The 26,541-nt window shown below is 35.9% G+C and overlaps 1 protein-coding gene and 1 long non-coding RNA gene across 6 annotated transcripts; one reads left to right on the top strand and one right to left on the bottom strand.

Annotated features, from left to right (window-relative positions):
- The first annotated feature begins 1,969 nt into the window (after positions 1–1,969).
- LOC116303555 (uncharacterized) lies at positions 1,970–21,138 on the top strand. 5 transcript variants are annotated; one of them, XR_016118975.1, is made up of 5 exons: positions 1,990–2,023; positions 3,390–3,492; positions 14,684–14,780; positions 20,165–20,293; positions 20,855–21,138. XR_016118975.1 is itself a non-coding variant. In XM_031713113.2 (4 exons), exons 2-4 carry the CDS (start codon positions 14,694–14,696, stop codon positions 20,969–20,971), a joined length of 333 nt encoding a protein of 110 aa, XP_031568973.1. In that variant the 5' UTR covers positions 1,970–2,023; positions 14,684–14,693; the 3' UTR covers positions 20,972–21,138. The 5 variants fall into 5 exon arrangements, 4 of the variants coding, with proteins under 4 accessions (XP_031568973.1, XP_088881659.1, XP_088881658.1 ...); XM_031713113.2 differs by lacking the exon at positions 3,390–3,492 and having other exon boundaries at positions 1,970–2,023; XM_089025533.1 differs by lacking the exons at positions 1,990–2,023; positions 3,390–3,492 and adding an exon at positions 4,329–4,441.
- Positions 21,139–22,894: 1,756 nt separating this feature from the next.
- On the bottom strand, positions 22,895–25,734 carry LOC148904247 (uncharacterized). The gene is made up of 2 exons (XR_016118976.1): positions 25,633–25,734; positions 22,895–25,507 (listed from the first exon to the last, which is right to left on the bottom strand). It is a non-coding gene; the product is annotated as an uncharacterized LOC148904247 (long non-coding RNA).
- Positions 25,735–26,541: the final 807 nt, after the last annotated feature.

The raw sequence follows: 26,541 nt of genomic DNA, 5'->3' as shown, positions 1-26,541 counted from the left end.
TTTTTGACGTAGGAGATATAGATTCTTTGTTAAATGATAACAATTTGCGAGAAGCTTCAGCTTCTAATATCCTACACGTTTGGACTGATTATGCATCTCATGGGCCTATTGATATTAGTGGCAACTGCAATGTAACAATTAATCAATTGAAAATGTAACCCAATATGATTTCAATAAAATAAGTTAAATAAAGCGAGTGATATTGTCGTGATATATTATTCAGCAAATAGGGCTAAATTAAATTTGTTCAAGTCCTTGGACTTCAGCCCCAGCTCTTCCCTGCTGATATCAAATCCCTCTGCGGCTTTAGATTTTACAGGACTTTACCAGGTTTCAAGTAGCATCATGTGACCCAAAAAATAGCCCATTGATTGGCTGGTTTCCTCGTGAATAATTAAAGAGTATGAGAAATATCGTTAAATATTACTCCAAAGACTACTCTGAGCAGCGTAAAATGTCTTTAGAATTATTTATATAGTTCGTGTAATGCCCTGTGTGCTACAGCTTTATAGCAAATTCCAACGTCTTTATCCCCTTAATTGGTTTTTCTGATAAATGACTTTAAAAAAGGGTTATTTGTTAAAATAGTTTTGTCAGCATGCGGTCTCGCGATCGCAACTCCGCGCCCACGCTTTGCTTGCCACATCCATTTAAAAATCTTTTTACCCGGTACCAAAAATCAAAAATTATTTTAAAATTTTACTCGGGGAAATTGATGATTAACCTAACAGACTAAATGCACAGTACAATTCTTTATGGTGAAGGCTCGCAGCAATATCTTAGAAATTGATTAGCTAAACTTCGAATAATGGGATGATTAAAAGTGGTAGCTCTATAAACTTCAAGGCTGGAATCTCAGAGGCCGACAGTGACAGTGATATTTATTCTAGGTTAGAACTTTTCAATTTTATTCTCCAACTTTACAACTAAAGATGTTCAACATAAGGTTCTGGTGAAAAATGGTGAATTTGGTCGAGAATATTTAATCGAACGTAAAAAAAGCGTGAATTTGGAATATCAGTTGGACAATTTTGGCAACGGGCGAATGAAAAATTTCCGCTTCCAAAAATAAAATTACTATTTCTTAACTTAAATTTTAGTCCTTTAAAAAAACTGAGCACTCGCTTCTTATTCCTCCATATTTAAAAGTCTGTAGGATAATATATGGAAAGAGTGATAGGATTGTAGAAACACGAGGTCAATTTAGTCCCTTTGGTGATCTAATTTGTTAGATTTTATCAAATGAATAAATTGAAGATTCTTTAAAATTTAAATGCGTCGATCGAGTTAATAGAATAAAACAATTTCTCACGTTCTATTTAAAGACCCTAAATCAATCAATAAAAAAAACACATACATTTATGTAAAATTCTATTTTCTGCTTAAATTTAATTTAATATAAATTGAGGTCCACGTTGGTTTTGTTCGCTCTTGACTGATATTTAAAAATTTGCGAAAGTCCATTTTCGTTAGAATTAATAATCTCATTTAACTTGAATATTACAGCTAAGTAAAACTGATGAATGTTAGTTTTCGAAATTTTTCAGCTTTCAATTGAAATACATTTTGATTTCTTTCTTATTTTCCGGAGATTTAACGCAATCTCCTATAGAAACTGCATTATTGATAGCTTTTTCTTAAAACCTTCGCTTTGAAACAACTAATGTCCAATTCGACTTACTTTCGCTACTGTAAACTTTACATTAAAATCAATAGAAATCATTTAAGTTTAGGGGAAAGTTCAATATTTTGAAAATCAATTAAACAAATCTACCAAAATCTTTACAGACTTCTAAGGGTTAGAATCTTAATTTTATTTGAATACTAAATTCTTGTTTATGGGCTGTTTATGAAAACAATGTTTGATAGGCCAGAATTTGTAGCTGCCGCTGACAACGTTATTGTTTTTATAATTATTGCGAGTTTTTCGTCACTTTGCTCAATGTATATAAATAATAGAAACATGCCTCGACTAGTCACTTGGACTTCCCGTAAAACGAAAGAATTCCGATTTGGAAGACAGGTACGTTTTTTGATATTTGGCCTTCACAATTTTTTTTTTTTGCCCTTAACCATTATCGATGCTTATTTTTGGTCTCCATTTTTTCCATTAAGAAGAGTTTAGGATTTAATTTCAGTAAAGATAAATTCCTAAATTATTTAACGTCGTAATTGCTCGCCATGCTATCCCAACAATTGAAGCCCACTGTAACAACTTTAAGAGACTTTTCAAGGTACGTCGCGGGTTAAATTATTATTATTTTTTTTTTTTTTTGCTTAGCCGCCTAGCAATTCTCTAATTATTCGCGAAGTATTGCATACTTTTCCCCTAACCAATTTTCATACTTTTATAACTGAACTTTATTCTGCTATATAACTTTTCAAGTCGAATTTTAAAAGTCTTTAGCATCAAATCCTAATTTCCAATCATATTACCAAAATGTCTTCGCTCGGCGGATATATTGAGTTACTATTAGCTTATAGTAGGATTTGAGTTTCAATCATTTTGGTTTGAATTTGCAGAATCTTATCATTTGTGTATTTGTATTTGAAAGCTTCAAAAATGATTTCCAATTAAAATTTAAAGGTTGTCAATATCATGAAATAATTTCTACAGTATCTTTTATTACTAAAGTTTTGTTTATAGTAATATTGTGCATGTATGCAGACATATTGCTTTCGCAATTAATTTTTTTCGAAATTAATCTTTTAGACGCTCAATGTATCAAATAAAAATGATATAAAACTGGTGGGATTTTCCCTTAAAAAAATATTGAAAGCGAAAAGTAGAAGTAGAATGATTTGCTATTACAGTAGCCGTTCATGGGCATTGTTCGCGCGCATCCTTTCTACGCATGAATTTAGTGCGCGCACACTCATCGTGATGACGTCTTTCCAATGTTTTGATAAGCAAAATCTCACAAAAACGTCTTTTTGAAGATTAAAATCTCTTAAAGCTCTAAAATGAATTCGGGCACCCCCTTTTTATTTCGTTTTTTGAAAGTACTCGGTAATACTTATAATATAGGAAAAATTAAAAATGTCTTACGATGGAATCAAATATACAAATTACATATTTTGTGTAAAACTGGAATAGAATTTCACGTAATGCAAAGGCTTCAAGTCCGCGCTTATACAATAACATTTCATATTTCTAATTTTTAACCCAAATTTCAAATGCTAACCTATTAGTTGGTTATTTTCTCGTCTTCGGGTGAAAAATGGGGACGACGAATTCATTTTTCCGATAAAATATTACTTATTTTTGACAGCTTTCCATGTTTACGTTGTTCGCGCGTTTTTACTTTAAAAAGGGTGAATTTCCACGTATTCTGACGGCTAAACGAAGTAGGGGTTCCCCATTTTTTATTTGCTTATTTTACTTCTAGTAACATGTTCTTTCAAAAAATCTGACGATGGAATCTTTTGCCCATGAACGTCCTTAAGTCTGACGGAGTGTTTGCAGACGATACCACACTTGCTGTTCACATGGTCAGTGTTGTTTGATATTCAATTTTGTGCACGTTACCCAAAATAAACAATAATTTGTTTTGAAGTTTTCTTTTTCGGTTATTATTCAATCGAGTTCGAACTTCATTCTTATAATTTTTAACTTTGAAAGACTGTGAACTTTATTTCAAAACAACTTACAAATCAAGTTCTTTGTAGTTCTCAACCCCTGTCATAATTGTGGAAATATTATAATTTGACTTTTGCGACCTGTTCTAAAAATCTTAAATCGCACAAAACATGTAGACGAATGTTGACCTACAAGGCGGCCCAAACAATCCATGTTCTTGTGCAAGATTTATATAAGAATGTATGGGACTTTTATGGAGTGTATTAATAGAATTTCTAAGATAACTATAATTCTTCTGAATAGCTCAGTTTGAGTCACAGTTTGTACCTTGAAAAGGGCAACCATTTCAGAAGCCTCACTTCGCGCTGAAACTTTGTCAGCAGATCAATGAACGTACAAACTATGACTCCAAGAGTGCTTTATACCGGTCAATTTATACAGTGATATCATTTATTTTAAATTTCTATCATGATTCTAATACATTCTGTTATAACGACGCACATTACTGATAACTGTATTTTTTGGACTGCCTGTGATAAACCCATTAGATTGAAATAAAATAACTGCGAAGTTTCTTCAGAAACAGGAAGTCTAACAAAATCCAAAGAAACCTAATCTTCTCGCTAAAAGCGCTCTCAATAAAGCATAAACGACATTTGAATAAAGATATCTTCGAATCTTGGTTACGACAAAAGCTCGAGAATGAATTTAACGGTAATTTAAGTCCATTAATGTTGCTCGTGGATTAATTTTCGGGAAGTGTCAGCTTTATCTAAAGTTTGCGTGTTTTTAAAAGCTCAAAAAACGCTGTACGACTTTCCGTATTTTGGCCGACCGAAGCGTTGATGGTAATCGCAGTAGGTGAGTAAGTTCCTTTTTGAGCATAGTATGTAATCTAGGACATTTACTAAAGTCGGTTTTTAAGGACGTTCATCAGTGGGCAAAAGCTCCCATCGTCAGATTTTTTAACAATTTGCCTGATGAAACTACATCATACTAGAAGTAAAATAAGCAAATTAGAATTTATATTGGGGGTCCTTGACTTCGTTGTAGCCTTCAGAATGCGTGGAAGCTAACCCTTTTTACGTTAAAAACGCGCGAACAATGTAGACATGGAACGCTGTCAAATGAATATGCCATATTTTACTGGAAAAAAATGATCGTCCAAATTCCCCCCAGAACTATAAGATATAACCAAATAATTAGTTAGTTTTTAAAACTTGTGTTTAAAGTAGAAATATGCGAGGTTGGGGCGTCTTTCCTATTTACTAGCAGGGGGTTGGACTCAGCGCGCGAAGCATCAAGGGACAAAATGTAAAACTCTCTTCTTCATTTGCGGCTGGACGTCGAGAAGTGAAGAGCTCCCGAGATAAAACTTGATGTAAACAAAAAAGGGACGCGAAGATTGTCAAACGTTTATGGAAACACAGAAAATTAGTTAGATTTTTTTACGATCTTACATACATATTCTCGAACAAATGAATAAAATTTTAAAGGTAAAGCTATTAACTATTTGTGCCCTAGTTTTACGAAGTACAAAGATTTTCACACGAAAATGAGTATTCTCAACTCAAATGATAGCTAGGAATTTGCCTATTTATATATTTTTTTAAACAAGAATTGAAAGTATTACTAAATCCTACTACTTATGAAAACGGAATGCTGGCAGAATATGTGTTACTCAAATAATCAAATAAAAGACAACAAATATTTAGCAAACAGCCAGTGAATTGGTTTCAACTAAGCCGTACAAAACACTAGAAGCTTTGAAAGCAAATGTAAGTTTACTAAAACTCGTATTATAGGGACGAGATGGAAACTATGAAAGTATAATAGATGTTGAGTGTCGAAAAAGAAAACCTTTCTTTTAGTTGAGGAAGCTACTAGCTTGTCCGCTTGTGTGTGCAGAGCCAGACGAGAGTCAGACCCTGTAAGCCCTGCAAGTGTCACAGTTTTTATGTAAATTTCTCGCGTATATTTTAAGTATTTTCAAAATGTAATCAAATACAAAGCAAATGTTCGTCTATCTGATCAGCAAAACGTCTACTGTCTTGGTGGTCAACACTGAGTATCGAGCAAAAAAAAATCGGAGTGTGATTATTCAAACCTATTATTACCCTCATGTAAACAATCAAAATTTTAAGCTTTCTCAAGGAATCATTCAACATAATTAAATAAAATATTAGGACAGAGTATACGGACATTAGAATATTAGAAAATGAAATATTTGTTTGTTTAACGACAAATTCCTTCCTTTTTCGGTGAAAAAGTGCCAATCTATAAATGAAGAAGTAGTTCTATTGCATCTAATGTCACTGTTATACAGCTGTATACCTTTTCTTTTTCCCAACAAAACAAAAACTTCAATGGAAAATCGTTTTAGAAATACGTTTTGCAAGTGGTGTTGAAAAATAACGGAAAAAGGGCCCATTTGGAATTGAGTGGGTTCGATGAAGTGTGAAGAAAGTAATAAGAATATACAGCAGCTACTATGTATGTGAATCATCCTCAGCTGATATTATCTCAAATGATAGAAGAACTAAGCCAGCTGCAACGACGACTACCTCAAAAAGGCATGACTTTGAGTCTCTATATCTCAAAAAGTACTGGGGAGCCCTGGGGAGCCCTCATATCACATGAACGGAAATTTCCTCAATTACTTTCCGTTATAGTTTCAACACGAGATCCCATTTATTTAAAGAGTAAACGATAGAAATATAAAGCAAGCAGTTTCAGACAAAATGAACTGATATCAAAATTAACACACGAATACGAATGAGCATAAAAATTCTCAAAAGCAAAATTTTGAAATCAAATTTTTATAACACCTTCAATATGACATGCACTTTAATCCTACAAGATTTCATTCCAAAAGCATACAAATAAATACTACAAAGTCTAAGAAATCTATCACTTGCCTTCTCATTTCTCTCCGCCATTTTTGCTTTTCCATCTCTCAAAATAGAGGGCTACGGTGAAGCTTCGCGCTGTGTCGTCCCCCCCCCCCCCCCCGATTTACTAGACAGGGTTTCTATGGAAAGAAATCTTTAAAATCTTTATCACTTCTACGTAATTTATAGCGTCATATTTCATTAAAAAAAATAAGAAACAAGCTCGCATTTGGTCGGTTTAACACACACAAAAAAATGAATAAATTATAGCTGAGATGAATTTAGAGAAGTAATTAGAAAAGTAATTTTTCAAAAACTGCGCTTCGTGTTTCATTAGGATTTCCAAACACCAGATAACAGTTTAAAGCACAACAAAGTACTTAGAAAAGTAATTTTTCAAAAACTGTAAATATCGCTCTGGGATCCTCACGAATACCCTACATTTCATATTCCGGCTGCGTTACCAGCGTGGTTGGTCCTTGTAGTGTAGTGGTTAACACATCGGACTAGAATACCGAAGACGTGGGTTAGAATCCTGCCAAGGGCATTAGTTATATCCATATCGTGGATAGAGAAAACGCCCTGAAATATAAACTAAGCCAGTTAGTCACTCGTTTCTCGGCGACTAAGTGTTTTGAACTGATCGATCTTGAATTGGATTGGTCTGTTACGAACACGTGATCGTTTTCGTCGTACGCTTGAAGAACGAACCAACAAACATATAAACAAAGAACAAAAGCAATTTAGAAAACAAGCAAAGCAGAACAATGACAAGAAGAAAAAGATTAGAAAACGGACTATAACGGACGAATTTCCCGAAAGAAACGAAAATAATGAAAAAATGAATAATTATACAAAAGCGGAAAATTAAATTAAAAGTAGTTATGGACGTATGGCATCATACATCGCACCATACAACACGAAATGGTAACTTTTATCATTCGTGACAATGACGTGTTTGATGTTTATGATGTGATTAATAAAAACTGAAACAACCGACCCAAAAAGAACGCTTCTTTTGATGGTTAAATCAGAGCATATATGAAAAATAAAGTTCATTCTGAACCATATTTTGGTGTTGGAAAATTCCGTTTTTTTCTTAACAGCTTTATGTGAATATGTATAACAAAATATTCTGTTGCCGAAAACCCTTCATAACATCAATTCCACAGGACTTCGTCTTTTTTAAATCATCTCGTTGAGAATCATCGTATTTCATTCCATTGCTTCAGAAAAATCGTAATAAACAAACATTTATCAGGGTTTTTCGGGAAAGTCTAGATAAGCTTAAGCAAGGTGGTCAGTATGAATTGATTCTTGACTTCTAGTCAGACACACCCAGGTCTGTAATTTCTCGGCGTAGGCGCAAAAACAATGATCTTTCCCTTAAGAATCTCATCATCAACTTGGTTTCCTGCTAACATGTTTTTCAACACCTTCGCACCGGTTATCAACCACACCATCGTTATAAGGCTAGTTATACCCCTTGTAATGGGTTGGAGACAAATCAGAACGTCAAGATTACCATTGGCAGTACTGCATTAGTACAACAGCTCAGCGCCCGTCAATTCTTTATTTTCTAGAGGGGAGTTCAACTTAAATTGAGGTAAATAGTAACTTCTTTGAATGTTGCAAAACTATACTCGACATTTATGTAATCAAAAAAAGTGAATTGCCTTTTGTTTTTTTCGAGCTAATGTTTGTTTATTTTTGAAAAATTATAGTCAATGAAATAGCGTCCTTTTCTCATTTTTTTCCAATTTAGTTTTAATGCAGTGTTTAACTTCTCTGCAAACGTAAACAATTTTTGCGCGCTTTTTACAGTGTCTCATCTCGTAGACTAATTGACATCATCAATTTGACGAAACCACTTTTTTCTGCAAAAAGTGCGATATCTGAACAAAAATTCATTCACACGGCTTCTTACTTCTAATTCACAGCCAAGTGACAGCTATTAAAACGTTTTGGATTGCATGGTTTGAATCTTTTAGAAATATTGTTGTTTGGGAATCTTCTTCGAGCTTCTCATCTTCTCTAATAACGTCATGTGTTTACCATTTTTTTCAATGGAATTCTGCAGTTTATGTCATATTTAAATAAGCTATTCGTCGCGTGAGGTATCGCAGCTTTCCGTCCCCCACAAAGACTATAAAAAGCCAATATCCTGCTGTTTCCATACCTCTAATTTTTGAGAATCCATCATCTTGTTAAAGTTTTGCACTATTCTGAGCATTAGATAACCCCTAAGTCGATGCAAAAACTTGAAAACATACGACAGTTTAGATTTTAGATATGAATGTTTGCATTTTGATCGCATTAAAAGGTATTACTGGCAGTCTTTGAAAACAAATTGCAGCGTCAAGTTTTAAACATTTTGATTGGTTTGTGAAACGTGTTGAAATTTATTTTTTTCTTTTTTCTTTTTTCTTTTTCTTTTTTTCTTTTTGCTCTTTTTTGCCACATCAATCGCAGGGCTTAATTTCTTCTTCTTCTTCTTCTTGTTCTTTATTGCTATAAAATGATTTATAGATTGTATCTGAGAATGTTAAATAGATTTTTAAATGTGAATTAACCCTGTGCGTCCATATTTTACAACAATGGATAAGCCTAAAACGCTAACCTTACGATAGACCTCTTCTCAGGGAACAGCGCGCCCGCCCCCAGTGCGACGCTCGACAAAAACCCGACAAAGCTTTTAAAACCGATTCTCCGTCTATTAGCTCTAGGGCTTTGGCTAAAAGGAGCGAGGTAACATGTGAAAAACTGAATAACTCGATTTTCTTAAATAAGAGAATCGATATTAATAGCTTTGGGGTTAATAAGTTTTTAATACATTTTCTGTAAAACGACTAAACGTTTCCTGCCGGCGTAACAGGCACTAACCAATCGGCGAGCAATAATTGTCGGCTTAATTTCCCACAAATCATTGTGAGCAGTGCACAAATTTCAAGAACTAAATCTGCTCAATGGACAATCATGAAGTCGATAAATCCCTTTGACTTTCTCAACTGAACAAGTGGAATTCATAGAAATCTTTAACAAATACGGAACGGGGTGCCGGAGTGTCGGAAAACACCACACAGTGCACTGAAAAGCATGGAAATATTATTTATGTAAATTCACGAGACATTATTACTATAACAGACCATTTTAAGATCGATTAGGAATGTTCTTAATCTTGGCGAATGTCCTAGAATAGATGCTTGGGATTATAGATATCATTTGTTTTGTTCGCTATCAGTAATGGACGAAATCCAAGGAGCTGTATCAGCTAATGGCTGCAGGTGTCTAGCTCGGCAGGGCTTTTGGCCCAGAACATTCTTAGTATGCTCTGAGGAGATAAGAGAACCACGTCTATCTATAACTTGCAACTGATAGTTAAAGCGGTTTTTGAAAGCAAGTCTAACTTAATAACATTTAGGGTGGACATGGCGAACACTGAATAGGAAGAGACGTTTACCTCAAGGTGCGGTGACCCTGATCCTATAGGACAATTCTTTTGTCTTAGGTTTTCCAAATAAGCAATGAAAAGAGCTAGCGCTCAGTACTGAACCCTACCTTTGTGTAAAGTAGCTTGAAAACTTTCACAATGATAATAGGAGGTTTTCATTTATATAGCGCATTTCAGGCATTGTCTCAGTGACTGTACTGCTGCATATTAAGGCGCTAGTAGCAGCCGTGCAACTTACAATCATGAGTGAATTGTTAGTACATTAGTGTTATGCATCAAAATTGGGATAGGCCGTTGAACAGGGAGACAATCCCTTATATAACTCTTACACGAATAATTCAACTCCATTTATGCACCCCATTTTTACTGCAGGGAGATAGGGCTACCTTTTAAAGTCCTTATCCGAGAAGACTTGGAGGTCTAACAATTTACAGGGGGAAAAAAGGCATGCAAAGGCATTTGCAGCACCTCCTCAATTATCAGTTATCAGTTAACATGCTTGGTAGTTGGATAAATCATTGACGCACGAAGAAACAATGGGAAGCAATTTCAATTTTCAGTACTTTTTACGATTGCAAACAGTATGCTAGAATAGGGGACTCGTTTTAAGTAGACAGACGTCACTAGCTTATGGATATGGATAGTTTCTATCATGATTTATACAATAGTTTTTCACGAACGCGCACGCTATGTTATATCATAATTTAGCATAAACCTACTAGCATACTATCACGAATTCTGCAATATGATTGGCTAACGTACTCGCTATCTATCCTGTGATAGATAACGAGTAGCGAAAAACAAACAAATGCATGCTCAAGTTTCGACGAAATCTTTGCTTGTTCTCTAAAAAATCTTTAAAAGTCGATTATAGAAAAGACAAGACTGTATCAAGGAAAGGAATTGAGGTTTTGAACGGTACAGATAAGTAAAAACTGAAGAATTATGGCAATTCTAACACGAAAAAGCGGCCGTCAGATTTCGCTGAGATTTTCGTGTGCAAACTTACGACGGACAAACAACTGACTACTAAGATAATGATAGGCATCTTAAAAGAATTCCCTCAAAAAACAGAAAAAATCCAAAAGACAACTTATTCACATGTATTCAAGAAGAATTTTAAACGGTAAGAACAGACGAAACAATAAAGAAAGTGATAGTTAACTGACAAGAATCTTATATTAAGCAAATTGTAAACATAGCACGGCTTTGAATGATCTGACAGCAAAGCATTTGTAAATAAATTATTTCAGTTTATCACTCATTAATTAGAAAAATGATTCCAAGAACTGATAAGATAAAAAAATATCGGAAAGAGAGTTTTGACATTAATAATAGAGACAAAAAGCTATAAAAAATAGAGCAAATTTAAGCTTTACGTTATACTTCGAGACGAGTTCGCAAATATGAATGAAAACACTGAGTTGCCGGTTGACCATCGCTTTGTACAGTAAAGTTTTCATTGTTATTCTTTGTTTTCAATGCTATAATATTGGCTAGTAGGTTTATGCTAAAACAATTAGACTACTCGTTCTCGTTTTCTATGAGTCAAATAGTCGATTCGGCGCTACGCGCCTCATCGACTATCTATTGACTCATAGAAAACTCGACCTCGTAGTCTAATTGCTAAATAGAAACATTGATATCACGTTAAAAACATTTTCTTCAGTGATACAAAGAAAAACGACACAGAAATGCTGTCAAAGGAATTCGGTATTTTTTTCCAAGTTAAAGAGTTTTGATATCTCAAATCTTAAAGTGCTACTACGACGAAAATCGCTCAAACTTGGATTCAGCTGAAACTTCCCAAAAATACTCTTTAAAAATAAAGGTCCAATACTCACTGTATGAAGTGTTTTCTCGATATTCAGTACGAAAGTATGATATTTTTACGATTATTTTTTGGAGTCTGTGACGTCATACACTCAACATCAAACATTGCTACATATATTTCTTTGTATATAAATCCTTAATTTATTTTATTCCTATGAAGCCCAAAGGGTGGCTAATGTGCTTATTTCACATTACTTGTGACTATAATTTATATTTTGGGGTGTTTGGGTATTTCTTTCTCCCTTTACTACTGAGATTTTGATAATAAACTACAAAGAAATGTATGGAGCGATGTTCGATGTTGAGTGTATGACGTCACAGACTCCAAAAAATAATCGTAAAAATATCATACTTTCGTCCTGAATATCGAGAAAACACTTCATACAGTGATTATTGGACCTTTAAAGAGTATTCTTAGGAAGTTTCAGCTGAATCCAAGTTTGAGCAATTTTCGTCGTAGTAGCACTTTAAGTAGTGTTTAAAAAACGAGTAGGAGTGTTTTATCAGGTATAAAAGCACGAGGCGTAGCCGAGTGCTTTTATACCTGATAAAACACGATCTACGAGTTTTTTGAACTGCTTAAAACACTCATGAACAATTTATAAGATTTTGGTTCAACTGGAGCCACCATACACGTTACGAACATGGATTTTTATACTTCGATAGAGATTTGACGTCACGGGCATGCGCAACTAGATTCAATAGAAGTTCCCACACGTTGGGTATTGCGTGCCAAGGCAAAGACAGGCAGGTTAGTCAAAGATCATTAGGGTTGACTATGACCTTGATGAAGCTCTATATCTTCATCTAAACTTGGATGCATACTTCATCCCTGATGATGAAGTCATCCTCATAGTATTCGAGTGGTCTTTATATAAAGATCACATGTGTCTTTATATAAAGATCACATGTGTCTTTATATAAAGACACATGTGTCTTTATATAAAATCACTTGAATACTAATGAAGAGGACTTTATCGGGTATAAAGGTTCATGCACATGACGTGTATGGTGGCTCCACTTGGACCATAAGCTTATAAATTATTAATGAGTGTTTTAAATATATTAATTAATTATTATTGACATAAATGATATCATCCATGTTATTATTCAACACTACGTCTTTCCTCTAAAAACAGGAAAATATCCATGTCTTTATTTAGCACATTTGATTGGTACGACATTTCGACGAGTAATAAGTTAAAGGATAATTTCGATACATTTCTCATAAGCCGACAAAAATGACCAAAACTATTATAAAAACATATATTTACTTTACAAACTACCGTATCGTCATTTTTACGCTCAATACGGTAAATTTAAAATGTTTTTGCCAAAATTTGTTCTCCAATAGCCAAGTACGAGTACAAAATACTACTATAAATGACACAAAGTCTTCACTTATAGTTCGTGGTCTAACTATTTATAAAGCACCATTTTTCCAAGTACTGCTAGCATTCTTCCTGTATCGAAGATCAAGATATTTTTTCAGTAGTATCTCGGCCCCTTTTGCATTCAACGTGTTCAAAAGCTGGTTTTCTTATGTGTTTTTACAGACTAAATACACAATTCACGATTTGAACATTGAAAACGTTTTTTCAATCGCTTCATATTTGGGTATCCACTCCTTTCAGCAGTTAAAATGCTTCAGTTGTTTTCTATGGCTTTTTTTGCTAAAATCCGCACTTGAAATAACTATCCATTTCTTGTTCAGCAATTGCCAAAAACCATTTATGTGTTTGTTTACCTGAGTTTGAAGACAGACGCGTGCTCACTGTCAAATTTTACTATTTTTTGCTCTTCAAAACCTATTATGTAAAACAAATATATCAAGCTTAGCTATATTGTGTTACGACTCTGATAAAACACTCCTGAAGCTGCAAAACTCTTAAAAAGTTATATAAATCACTCGCCTACGACTCGCCTTTTTTCTATAACTCTCTTTGTGTCCTACAGCGCTCCAGGCTTATTTTATCAGAGATTATTCAATTTTCGTTTAATGTCCAAGATCCAAGCGCGCGATTGGTTAAAATCATAGCTTTAAAATCGATCACGTGATTTTGCTAACACATAAAAGTTGTGTGTTATTGTCAATAACATAATTCTGTGTTACTATACTGAGTTAATTCTGGTTCATTTTGGTGGTTGCTGACTCGAAAGTTTACACTAATTCATCAACCACATACACCTTATCTACACCATATTTGTAAATACTTACTGTAAAATACCTGTTTCTATGTAATGTGTGTGTATACACCTAATTGAAAAAAACGTTGTCGGGTTCAAAAAAAGGTTACATCATCAAAGCTAAGACCAAAGGAGAGCATGGGAAGACAAACAATTATTCTAATTTCATGCGTATTTTGCAGTTTTCCCTTCCTGTGCACATTTTATGCATCATGGCTTTGGCATGTTATTAATCTAGTACCCCATTCACACCTAAACGTGTTTAGTTAAATTATGTTTTCATTAGGAAAAAAAATGAGAAACTGGAAACCTACAATATAATGAAACTTTCTAAAATATTGTTAGAGCAAGACAAAGGATAGTTTACATGCATTATTTCACCAAAATATTGTGCAGTGTTCGTAGATAGTTTTCTAAACCTGTTTAGTTAAACCACTTTAAAACATCATTAAGCCTTGGCGTGAATATGTGGTCATGTGAGCAAGGCTTGGTATTATTGATGGACATGATCACAGCGGCACTAGACTTGCTCCAAAGGGTTGGGCAAAAACGCGACAAGGAAGAAAATGACCGGATGATGAGACAAACAGCGGGTAGCAGGAGACCGGATAGTGATAGTCGGGGCATGTACTATAAATTAAAAACATTGCAGTAATGCAATATCCAGTGATGAAGGAACAAAACGCATTAAAATGCAACATTAATTTATCTTATTCTGTTATTCTGTTATTCTGTTATTAGGAAAGCAGGAATGACAATGACTCCGAACATGATCCTATTTGTTGCTGTCTTTGGAATTTTTGTTGTGTTAGTAAAGTCACAAAGCTACGATGTCCTTGTAAGTATTGCTCAATTTTTTTATCATTTGAGTACAGAAGACTATAATTAGTTCCATGCAGACTTCTGTTTGAGTTTTATAACGCCGACCAAACTTAATGCAGAAATGTCAGTTGTAGTCGTGTTTTTGTGATAAAACAGTGCATGGATTAACTTTGTACAAAGTCCTCAAGAAAATTTTGTCATGTCATATTTATAAGTCTGAATTGAACTTAAATCGCAATCTGGCCAGTCACAGTATCATTTTTATTAGAAGTATATCTAGTAAGCGTGCTCTGATTGGTCTACGACTGTGCTTTTTTCATGAACGCATGCAGCACAGTGCTGGCGCCATCCGCTCGAAGCCAGCTTTTTTGAGAAGGGGTTAGCACGTGACACCTACATCTGCTGGCCCGCATCTCCTGGCCCCACACGCATCTGGTGCCCCTTGACCATAACTCGGTAACGAAGCAAGCTATGGAAACTTGGTAGCATTGGTGAGACTTGAGTTGTCAATCATCAGACCACGTGGCATGGCGTGACGTCACATATCACGTGACTTACGAACAAAACATTTCCGCCGATTTTTGCGAACACTCATTACAATGAATGCTATGGTAACGAAACTTGGTACGATGGGTGAGACTTGTGCTGTCAGTCATCTGACCACGTGACATGGGGTGAAGTCACATACCACGTGGCTTAACAACCAAACATTATCGCCAAGTTTGGTATGTAATCATGAATTATTCATAAAACCTATGTTAACCGGACTCGCTTCCACATACCTCTCCATCCTACCTACATATGCTGGTTCGCATCTCCTGGCCCATGCACATGCATCTGGTGGCCCCTTGGTCATAACACCTGAACGAAGCAAGCTATCGTAAGGAAACTTGATAGCATTGGTGAGACTTGTGTTGTCAATCACCTGAACACGTGACAAGGCATTCCACATACCACGTGACTTAGAAGAACAAAACTACTGTCATACTCATAACGAGCTAGAGTAAATTATTGTTTTATTGATGCTTACCTTATTCACCGTTTATTTAGAAAGATTGGTGATATTTTTGATCTTATCAAAATGAGCTTAAAGAAAAAAGTTCTTTTTTTTCATTACACATATATAATTAAACTGAAGAATATCGATAAAATTATCTATTAATACCGCTATAGATTTAATAAAATTCAATAAAATGGAACATTTGTTGATTTCAGTAAACGCGTAATAAAATTTAAGTGTTTATTAAACGTACCACTAATATAAAACTGCAGGTTTGCGAAGGACCGAAAGGTTATGTTTGAATGGTCATGATCAACAAAGCCTGATTGATCGCAATTAGCATCGTAAAAACTGCCCAATATGTCTTTGACTGGAACCACTTCAGTAATTTCGACTATTTCACTCATTGAAGTCGCCAAATCCTCTGGTGCCTCACTTCTTGCGAGAAAATTTTCCTTGAAATCTCCTTACAAAGAATCAAATACGACTCCACCAGCTATCCGGCTCCCCATCCTATTTTATCTGGTAGCCGTTTGCAATCTTCTTTTACTTTGGCTGATGAGTTTGTTCTATTCACCCTCTCTTTCCATGCTGTCAACGAATGCCAACACTCGGTTCAAGGTTCTTTAAAGTAAATATTCCTTCGTTTAATGACATGATTACATACAATAGTTCGTTACACTCCTAGTCCTTAGTACTTAGTCTTTGATTAGATTTCTCATTTTCATTATATATCTTATTATATTTATATATATATATATATATATATATATATATATATATATATATATATATATATATATTCCTTTATTCATGTATTTTTGTAATTAGTTATAATGTAATGGTAAATTAGGTATGATCCCATATTGGGAACCTAATAAACTTATTGTATTGTATTGTATTGTATTGTAAGTCATGTAATATGTGACGTCAGTCATGTGTCGTGGTCAGATGATTGACAACACGAGTCATCCTTTCTGCAAAGTTTCTTTACCATAGCACTCAATGTAATGACTATAGACCTTATTCGTGGTGTGACAATGTTTTCCCAATTCAGCGTGACAAACTCTGGGGGAATGAAGAGCTATTGTTTTGAAACTCGTTGGGATACTCATGAATTTTTCGAAGAGTAAAAACAAAAGAAAATGAATCCTCTGGAGGTTTGTCACGCTGAATTGGGAAAACATTGTCACACCACGAATAAGGTCTATTGGCGCGAGGAAGGTCGGCGAAAATGTATGATTCGCAAGTCAGGTGATATGTGACGTCACGTCATATCAAGTGGTCAGATAACTGGCAACACAAGGTTTCACCAAATGCAACAAGTTTCGTTACCGTAGGATTCATTGTAATAAGTATTCGCAAAAATCGGCGGAAATGTTTGGTTCGTTAATCACGTGACATGTGACGTCACGCCATGTCGCTATGTCGGATGATTGACAACACAAGTCTAATCAATGCTACCAAGTTTCGTTACCATAGCATGCCTCGTTAAGGTGTTATCGCCAAGGGGCCACCAGATGCGTGTGCATGGGCCAGGAGATGCAGGTCCACCAGATGTAGGTAGGATGGGGCCACGAGAGGTATGTGGAAGTGAATATTAATTTTGTTAAAATAAGTATTATTTCATTTGATGAAATGATAACATGCAATTGTTCGTCAGTCAAAACTAATGGCAAAAAGCGGTATTAATGTTTGGTTGTTAACCCACTTAATATGTGACGTCACTCCATGTCACGTGGTCAGATGACTGACAACACAAGTCTCACCCAACGTACCAAGTTTCGTTACTATAGCATTTATTGTAATAACAGCATTGGAAAAAATTGCCCATACATTTGGAATATTTGCTCTTTTCGGTCTCTTTCCTCTCTTTCCAAAGCAAAAGTTTGTAGTAAAAGTAAAGTTATACAGCACAAGGAAACTGCGTTACAAAACATCCTAAATGACCCGTAAATCTTCTGTTCTTTCAGTAACTAATAGTTAGCGTGTTTTCGAGGCTACGAAATCTAAGAAACCATAAGAGGCGAATGTATAGGCCAACAGATAGTATGCCGGAGCTTATAAAATCAGCAAAAATACGGTTCTAAATTTTAACAAATTCCTATGAATTATATACCAAAATGTTCAGGAAAGCCCGGGGTTTTCAAATCTACTTCTGTTTTTTGAAAGGTTCTGTTTTATATCAAGGAGAGGACGATTTTCTAGCTTGACCCCTGTTATGTCATGCATTTTCTCTTGTAAAATACGTCAATAGCACAATAGCGTACATTACTTAAAAAGTACGGTGTTTTTTTTCTCAATAGAATTCAATCAAAACCATATAATACAGTCCGTGAATAGTTGAATTAACTGAATCGACTTCTGTTTTTTGCCTAGATGGTCATTATTTTGAGAAAAGATCCAAAAACCGTGTTTTTGAGACATAATTTGTATGGGCTTACATGAGGGGGCGTGAGCTTGAAATCGTAGCTGACCAAATGTTAACAGATTTTTTCTGATGTAGCGAAAATCGGCGATGTTTGATTCGTAAGTCACGTGGTATGTGACGTCACGCCATGTCACGTGGTCTGATGATTGACAACACAAGTCTCACCAATGCTACCAAGTTTCGTTACCACAGCTTGCTTTTTTCCCGAGTTATGGTCAAGGGGCCACCAGAAGCGTGTGGGGCCAGGAGATGCGGGCCCGCAGATGTAGGTGGCACGTGCTAGCCTTACTTGGCTTTTTTCAACCTCGGTTTTCATTGGTTTACTTGATCCTGAATTTTCATTGGTTGTTGCTTTGTTATGATTTTTTGGCGCGCCAGGGCACGTCTGAGCGAGAAATATAATGACAGATTTAAACAAGATGTAGGCAAGACTGGAAGTAATAATACGAAAATCTCATAAAAGCTTATTTAAATGTAAATTTCTTATCTAAATGCAATCTGGTACGTCCAAAAGTGATGGAGGGAGGAGAAACGCAAAAGAAAGTTTACTACCGACAGGAAGAAAAAAGATCATCATGCATAGCTGTTTGTAGTCTGTGTGGGAATGAAGTCGAAACTCGCCACTTACTACGTACGAGTTTTTGGTAAATCTGGACTTACAAAAGAAATAGCGGCCAAAGTGTTAACTACAAGAGGTGTAAGAATCGAAGAAACCGATTCCGTTATATGCTTATTCAATGTGCCCGCATACCTCCAGTTATTTCTTCAGCGGTATTTTCAAAACACCCGACACATATGCTGGGTGTCGGATTTGTCACGTGACTAGCCAACGCCAGGGTCTTCTCTCCTCCGCATGAGAGGGCCCTGGGAGCGAGGTTGGGCTTTTTTTTTTAGCAACAAACCGAACAAATTCAACGGAATGACGGATTTCCTCCTCACCACTTTAAAGTTATAAACGTTTTTCACGAAATTGCTGATGACAAACTTTCAACATTGCATGATAATAACAATAATCACATAATAATAATAATAATAATAATAATAATAATAATAATAATATTAATAATAATAATATTAATAATAATGATGATGATATTAATTCTTATGGCGCAAATTCAAAACAGCGTTTTCAAATGCACCTTCTAGCAATCCAAACATATACATTTTACTAATTAAATAAGTCTAAATATGGAATATTGAAAAGCTCACGCGTGTTTGTCCATTTGTGCCGCTTCCAGAGATAAATAAAATTTGGGGAATAAAACTCTCTCTCCAAAATTTATTAATTCACTTGTGTTGAAAATACTAAGGGTAAATATAGATCTTATTAGACATTTTAGGGGTGGAATACGAATGGATATTTTTCCGAGTCTTCTGTATTTGGTCGAGCCCGATAGGGCGAGCTATTTATTATCCAAATGAGCTTAGTAACCCCCCCCTCCCCCCAAATATACACAATAATATACACAATAACCTAGAGTACAAATATCGTAGGATATTTTACTCGCTCCAGTCTTTCTCCTGCGTTATATGTACCCTAACTCGTAATAGTACCTATACACGGTCGTTACTTCATTTGCAAAGTGATGGTCATAAAATTTCGCTATTACCCGTTAACCGTTCATACAAAACCGGAAGCGATGAAAACGTAAGTTTTTTCAAAATTTTCTAGTTTTTCCAAAATTAAAATATCGGGAGATCAAATAATTGCTTTGTGTTCTTGGACACTTGATATATAACAAAATACTTATTAACTGGAACCTCAGAAAAGCTGTGGTCCTCGATAGGAAGTTCATCGCCATCACTTGTGACCACGATTTTCCTCACAGTCAATAATTGTTAAATGTAGACAAATAAAACTATAATATAAAAGCTCGATAGCAGTAGAGGGAGGCACTATTACGTCGTTTCGATCTCAACGTACTAAGACTATTTCTCATACATAGTCTTACTTGTATATATGTTTCAGTGCTCTGATATCAGAGGTGATAAGTGCGTGAAGGATGAAAACTGCAAATGCTCAGAAGCTACCTTCATTTGTAACAGATTCTCAAGATGCGATCGGCCTACGCTAGAGGATATCCGGTACAGACAGCCGGTACGTACTATGAGAACCAACCAACCATTGGTATCACTCAACCTTTCCATTATGTACTATTTAATAAACAAGCCGGAGTGTTCACATTTTCTAGCGCTTTCACAATGTTTTTCGGCACACCTTAAAGTGAACAGAGATCAAATCATTGTTCATGTTGACCTGAATGTTTTTTAGTTATAGTACAAGGACGAGGACGAAATACCTCGCGCGCTCATGCCTCGTACTCATGCTTTCGGATCTCTGACCGCCGTCCGGTATCCTGACGTAAGACTTAATCATCCACGCGTGCGCACGGGAAAACCGATTGTCAAACAACGAAACAAATCAAAAACTCAAGTGGAAAAGTAAATGGGAAAAAAAAGAAATTTACCGGCCTAAAGTCAGTCCGGATAGGGGAACACTGTGCCAGAATTCTTTGAAACGGAACTATTTGGCCTAACGGCCTCGATCCGTATGTTTAAGTCCTCGGGTACAGTGTTTCCCTCTCCGGACAGACTTTAGGCCGGTAGTGAAACACCAATACACCAATCTACCAACAATTCTTTATATTTTCCCTTTCAGTGTCGTGGCATCTTCAAAAGTTCTTGCGTAGACGACTCAGACTGTAACTGCAAAGGAGATCGATTAGTTTGCGAAGACAACGAATGTGTAAGATCAAAAACGATAACGGCATTTTGAACTTGGAGAAAAACGTCTTGAACGATGATGGGTCAAGTGAAGAATGACAGAATCGTGTGTTCCATTAATTGTACTACTGTTAAATACTGTCAACAGGAAAAATAACTGTTGATGAGTATATAAATGATATTGTAAGGCAATAAAAACAGAATGCTGTCAAAGAAGAATGGTGAATGAGGTGGATGAGTGGATGGGTGGATGGATGGATGGATGGATGGGTGGATGGGTGGATGGGTGGATGGGTTCTAACCGGTTCTGCTGTGGTCATCGCGAGAAAGTAATGATCTAAGGACTAGGGGATGATTCACCTCTCCCTTATTAGGAATCGTGCGAGCTTCCTGATTAGTTTGTAATAGACCATTTTCGAGTTCCAAATTACCGCTGTGTTCCTTGATGACAGACTTGTTTACTCAGAGTTAGCCTCGAATCATTGTCTAAATATTCACAAATACCAACGGTAACGTAAAACATGAACAACAATCCCTTTGAACTTCCACGGTCCTTCACTGGAACACATGAATATTCTACACAAAATCTAGGCTAACCCTGAGCAACAGAGAACTCGAAACTGGGCGTTGTCGGGCCGAAATCTCCGGCATAGATGTAAATAAATGCTTTGCGCTGCAATAAATAGTACCTTCAACAGATGAACTTTAAAATCAGACCAGACGTCTGGGCCGGTTGTACAAAGGGTGGGTAGCGCTACCTGACGGATAAATCTAATCAATGGGTAAATTTACTGGGTAACAGCATCAAGTTTTTTGCGCGAGTCTGTGTTTTCGATCTAACTACTCTCACTCTTATGGATTTTGTCCCGTGTAAACAACCCTCCATTAGCCCCCCTGCAGGGAGATAGTTTTGTATTTGAATGACGAAAATCTTTGACAAAGTTTTTCATGGCCGACATTATTTTATTGCGCTTTGCTGCTTAATTCTACTTGAAAAACTAAAGATAATCCTGATAGTAACAGCATGACCTAAGGCTGGTTAGCGATTTTGTCGATCGGTTAATCTTCATGGTCCTCTTCATCTGAGTCATTTGAATCATCCATCCATTAATTGCTGTCAGTTTTGCTGTAATTACAGAGAACTTGTAACGTCTGCAGTTACGAGATCAACCTTGCCAGAAGTCCATAACTAGTTGTAAACTAAGAGCATCCCAACTGGAATTGAACCGTTTGGCTTACCTATACCACACACTCAATAGCATTGAGTTTTAGAAATGCGTTTTTTTAAGAAGTAAAGTTATTCTTATTATTATTATCATCATAATCATCAAATCATCATTATTATTATCATTATTATTATTACTTTGCACTGAATACTACATATAAAGACGTTTTGAGGATCAGTCTATTTTTCTTCCACCTCCTACTCTCCCCCTTTTTCATCCAGTCTTGATAAAAAGTTCTAATACCAATTACATTAAACAGAATCACAGGCAGCCCATACATACTGCATTCTGATTGGTCGAACGTGATACCAAGCTCGAAACAAATTCCCCTTCCCCGACAGACTTGGGTTTGTTGCCAATCAGAATGCAGTATGTAACGTGACCCGCTCACGCTTTACAACGGCCGTTTGAACACCATCGATCACACGCTGTAGAAGAAATCAAATATTCGACTTTAAGCCAGGATTTTTCTGGAAATATTTGGCGTGGTGGCATTCAGATACATGTTATGATAGAGAAATTATCGTTCTTTGACATGTTGCATTTTTTTTGCGGTTCAAGGAAAGAGAGACAGATTTGTTTTGGATTTTCTAGCGTGATGTAGTCGATATCGGGTGCTAAGTCTCCTGCAGCCTTCCCATTATTTAGGTAGAGAAGAGCGGATTTTGAAAAAACCCACTAAACGGCCTCAAATCGCGCTGAAACGTTGCCAGAAGACTGAACAAAGTAAAAGCAACGACTGCAACAAGTTTTGAAGCAAATCGTTGAGTGAAACATTTTATTTTCGTAACTTTATCATAACTCCCATACATTCCCTTATAAACCATACACAGGAACCTTGTTTGGGCTGCCTGTGACAGAATCAGTTGAAAACGGTATTTGTTTAGTATTCCCTCTTTCCCTTATCGGATTAAAGACGGTTAATTGTCAGTTTAAAACTGCTCTTTTGGCCAATTGTCAGTTAACTACTAACCCAATAGGCACCCTCTAAGAAAGGTAGACAGGTACATTTCTCAAATATGCGGCTATTTAGAAATAATTCCGCGCGTGCTGTGAGCAGTTTTAAAGCACGCGAGGGCCAACTCCTTACAGCACAGCAAGCAAATGTTTTATTTCTCTTGTAAAATAGAATAACCGTTATTTTGGATAGGAATGACGCTACTGCCTCTCCTGTGCTGTTGTGATTGGTCACATGACATGTATTAATCATTTACCACCGTTGCTTTTGCATTCAAGCTCGAGCGCAAGCACAACAAAAAGGAAAAACATTGATTCTTGTGCTTGTGATTATGCTTGTGCTTATGCTTGCGTTCAACAGTTTTCATGATGAAATAAGGCCATACATGTGCTTGTGTTTGGCTTATGCTTGCGTCGTAGTGAAAACCTGGCTCAACAGTTATTTTATAATTAATGACTCAGATAAGCATATTCAAACTGGCCATTGTCCCACGGATCGATCATTAAAGGGCATATTTTGTCGATTGTTTAAATATTTTTTTATTTTAGAAGACATTATCTTGACCTCAAATTAATTGAAAAAATCATTTTTTGCCGATTTTATTTTTTTAGTGACTAATAGAAAGTAATCGCGCACGCTTTTTGCAAGGTCATAATTGATGCACGCGCTCTTTGTTTTGATAGAGTAGTTTATCTTATACGGTGGTAATGGGTTTTATATGTCAAAAACTCATGATATAATTCATGCAGTCTTCCATCCAATATTGGAAAGACCCTCAAGTCACGTGCATGGACCTCTATAGCCTAATGACGATGGGAACGTTCAATATAATGTTCTTATCCTTATTAGTATTCTTCATATGAAAAATACTAATGAGGATAACTTTACTAGGCAACAAATCTCGTTGCTAGTGTCACTTTCTTGAGTTTGGGATGCTGTCTTCAGTCAAATTGTGGAGCTTTTTGGGAGTCACTGCGCTTGGTGCGTGTACAAACCCCATGCACAGCGCATGGCAGTGTATGTATGTATATAAAACTGTATACAGTCAATGTTGTCGTCGACCAACTCAAGCCTACGCGACTGGACCGAAAGAAACTCTGGGTAGCAATCATTAAAGCCGAGTTGACTCCATAATTTTATCTGACTAGTTATGCCTGGTTTACAGCACGAACCTTCAAGGTAAGCAAGGTAAGGCAAGCGGGAAGTGTTGAAGGAGACGTTTTTTAAATGCCTTCATATATTCGAAATTGTGAACTGAATCATAAGTACTTTGTTTTTGCTTCCTTAAACCCAAAGACATGCATTTGATGGATTGTTTCTTGCCATTATTATCTTATTACTAGCGGGAACAATTTATTTATAACGAATAGTTAAACCGCTCCAGTGATTTTTACCCATATTCCTTTCGGTCCAGTCGCGTAGGCTTGAACCGGTCGACGACAACGTTTTTTGAATTGACTGTATGTTCGCGACGTGTGACCAAAGGTTTGTGAATTATTCATGTTTTTTGAAGTTGATTCCATTAATGAACTCGAAAATCGTGTTTTATCAGGTCTAAAACCACTTGGCTATGCCTCGTGCTCAACCTGATATCTTGCTAGTCGCGTTTGTTAAACAGTACTTATCTAAAATTAAAATCTATTGTATACTTTTGTGAAGCTGCAGTTTCTTTGACAGCCAGGTATCCACTCAACAAAATCAGTTTAATGCATAGAAGAAAAAATAATAACAAAAATAAAAAACATGCGAAGTCCCATTGAAAGTTCTCGCGAATGTTCTGTGACGATTTCAAAGGCACAAAAAGCCGGTGATATAAGAAAGTATTGAAACTTTTCAACGACTTTTAAATATTTAGAAAACTTATATGGAGTTTTCATTTTTTAAATTAATTTTACGTGCATAATAATAATAATTTATGCGATGGTGAGTTGGACATGCAAATAAGTCTGTGCCATAACAGGTGCATTATTGATTAATGTAAATAAGCCAGTTTCACGGCTTCGTGGAACTCTCACATCAAAACATTGTATTTATATTTACTGGAAAGGTCGGTATCCGGGCGAAAAAAATCGATAGCCAGAAAAGCCACGACTGTTAGAACAAGATGAATCGGTGGGATGTAGACCAGAGGGCCAATCCACCACATTCCAATCGCAGATCCAGCGAATGTTACTGGTTGAACTAGGAGAAGAACCAGAAAAATAGTCGCCCAGTCTCGTTGATCCTTCTTCTTCAAACCGCCGGGAGTATCCCACCAGTCTAGAAGAGTCGGAGAAAATAGAGTTGCCCAGATAGAAGCAATAGCTCCAACACCGTACAGAACTGAGAGAGTAATAAGCCAGTCTTCTCCGAGAACAATGTCTTTCATGTTGAAGTCTAAATGGAAAGTTTCTCTCAACTTGGACTGCAAAAGAAATTAAAAATAAGTTTCCAGCTAAGCTCAGTTACGAACTATAGACTTCCTCCAAATAAAAATTTCACGGATAAGATTCCTGTATTTTTTTTTATAGAAACTGTATCATAACTTACCCAAAAGCTTAGAAAATTTTGAAGGCGTTATATCTGAGCGAAAGGTTTGAGTTCTGAATGCGTTAATGAATTCGTTGATCGAAAATAACATTCGTCATAGTGCCTAACGACGGTTGCCATGTAAAATTCGATCTAAGTTTTAAATATTAATGAGTTTTCTACCTAAAAATATCGTAATTTGAAAGATCGTCAAATATTAGTCTATGAAGTAGAAGAGTTCGTTCTGAGCATAAAAATACAATGTTTTTGTTCTTCGATTTCAATGCCATCTTACTCGTTACGTTTTCCTTATTCCTTGTATTCTTTCTTTCTTCTTTCTTTTTTTCTGTTCCAATTTCATTTCCGTTATCTCTCTCTTTTTATTCGTTCACCTTTTTAAAGAAAAAAATTAGAGTGCATTTAGTCAAACTGTCAAATAGTTTAGATAATTTATCTATAGTTTAGATAACTGTTTAGTAAATACGTACCAAGGAACGGTCGTGCGAATCGCGGGTTACGAATGAAATAGCCGTTTACTCGTGTGTTCAAATTGATTTTGCCTAATTTAGAGTGATCAGTAACTTGGCTAATGAAACTGAAAGTTGTAATTTTTTAGTCACTAACAGTCAAAGTAAAACAAAAGAAAACAATGGAATTGGTGTCTACAAACAGTTTGTTTAAATTCACTCTTCTACAATGAATAAAGATTAAAGATAATAAGCGGGGAATATTCACTTTTTAGGAGGGAAGTGGGCCGAAGGAATCCAGGGGAGGGATTGAACTTCTCACTCAGTCAAAAAGGGGTGTCATCAAATATTTCATGCAATAAAATAAAGGGGAGGAACAAATTTCAAGAAGGGTCACATTTTATAAAGTCAGAAGACAGGGGGGCTAAAAAGTTTACCCCTTTCTTTCTCCTACAAAATGCAT

Source organism: Actinia tenebrosa, unplaced genomic scaffold (assembly GCF_029948245.1).
Source record: "Actinia tenebrosa isolate PJP-AT-01 unplaced genomic scaffold, QUT_ActTen_1.0 utg5005__unscaffolded, whole genome shotgun sequence".
NCBI lineage: Eukaryota > Metazoa > Cnidaria > Anthozoa > Actiniaria > Actiniidae > Actinia > Actinia tenebrosa.
Note: the sequence above shows the minus strand (reverse complement) of the source record. Positions and strands in the feature narration are given on the sequence as shown.

What these genes read in the sequence shown, in the direction of transcription:
- LOC116303555 (XM_031713113.2), top strand. Translation starts at nt 14,694, where the DNA reads ATGACAATGACTCCGAACATGATCCTATTTGTTGCTGTCTTTGGAATT. An exon ending in CACAAAGCTACGATGTCCTT is followed by an intron (nt 14,781 to 20,164) that starts GTAAGTATTGCT and finishes TATATGTTTCAG; the next exon opens with TGCTCTGATATCAGAGGTGA. An exon ending in ATATCCGGTACAGACAGCCG is followed by an intron (nt 20,294 to 20,854) that starts GTACGTACTATG and finishes TTTCCCTTTCAG; the next exon opens with TGTCGTGGCATCTTCAAAAG.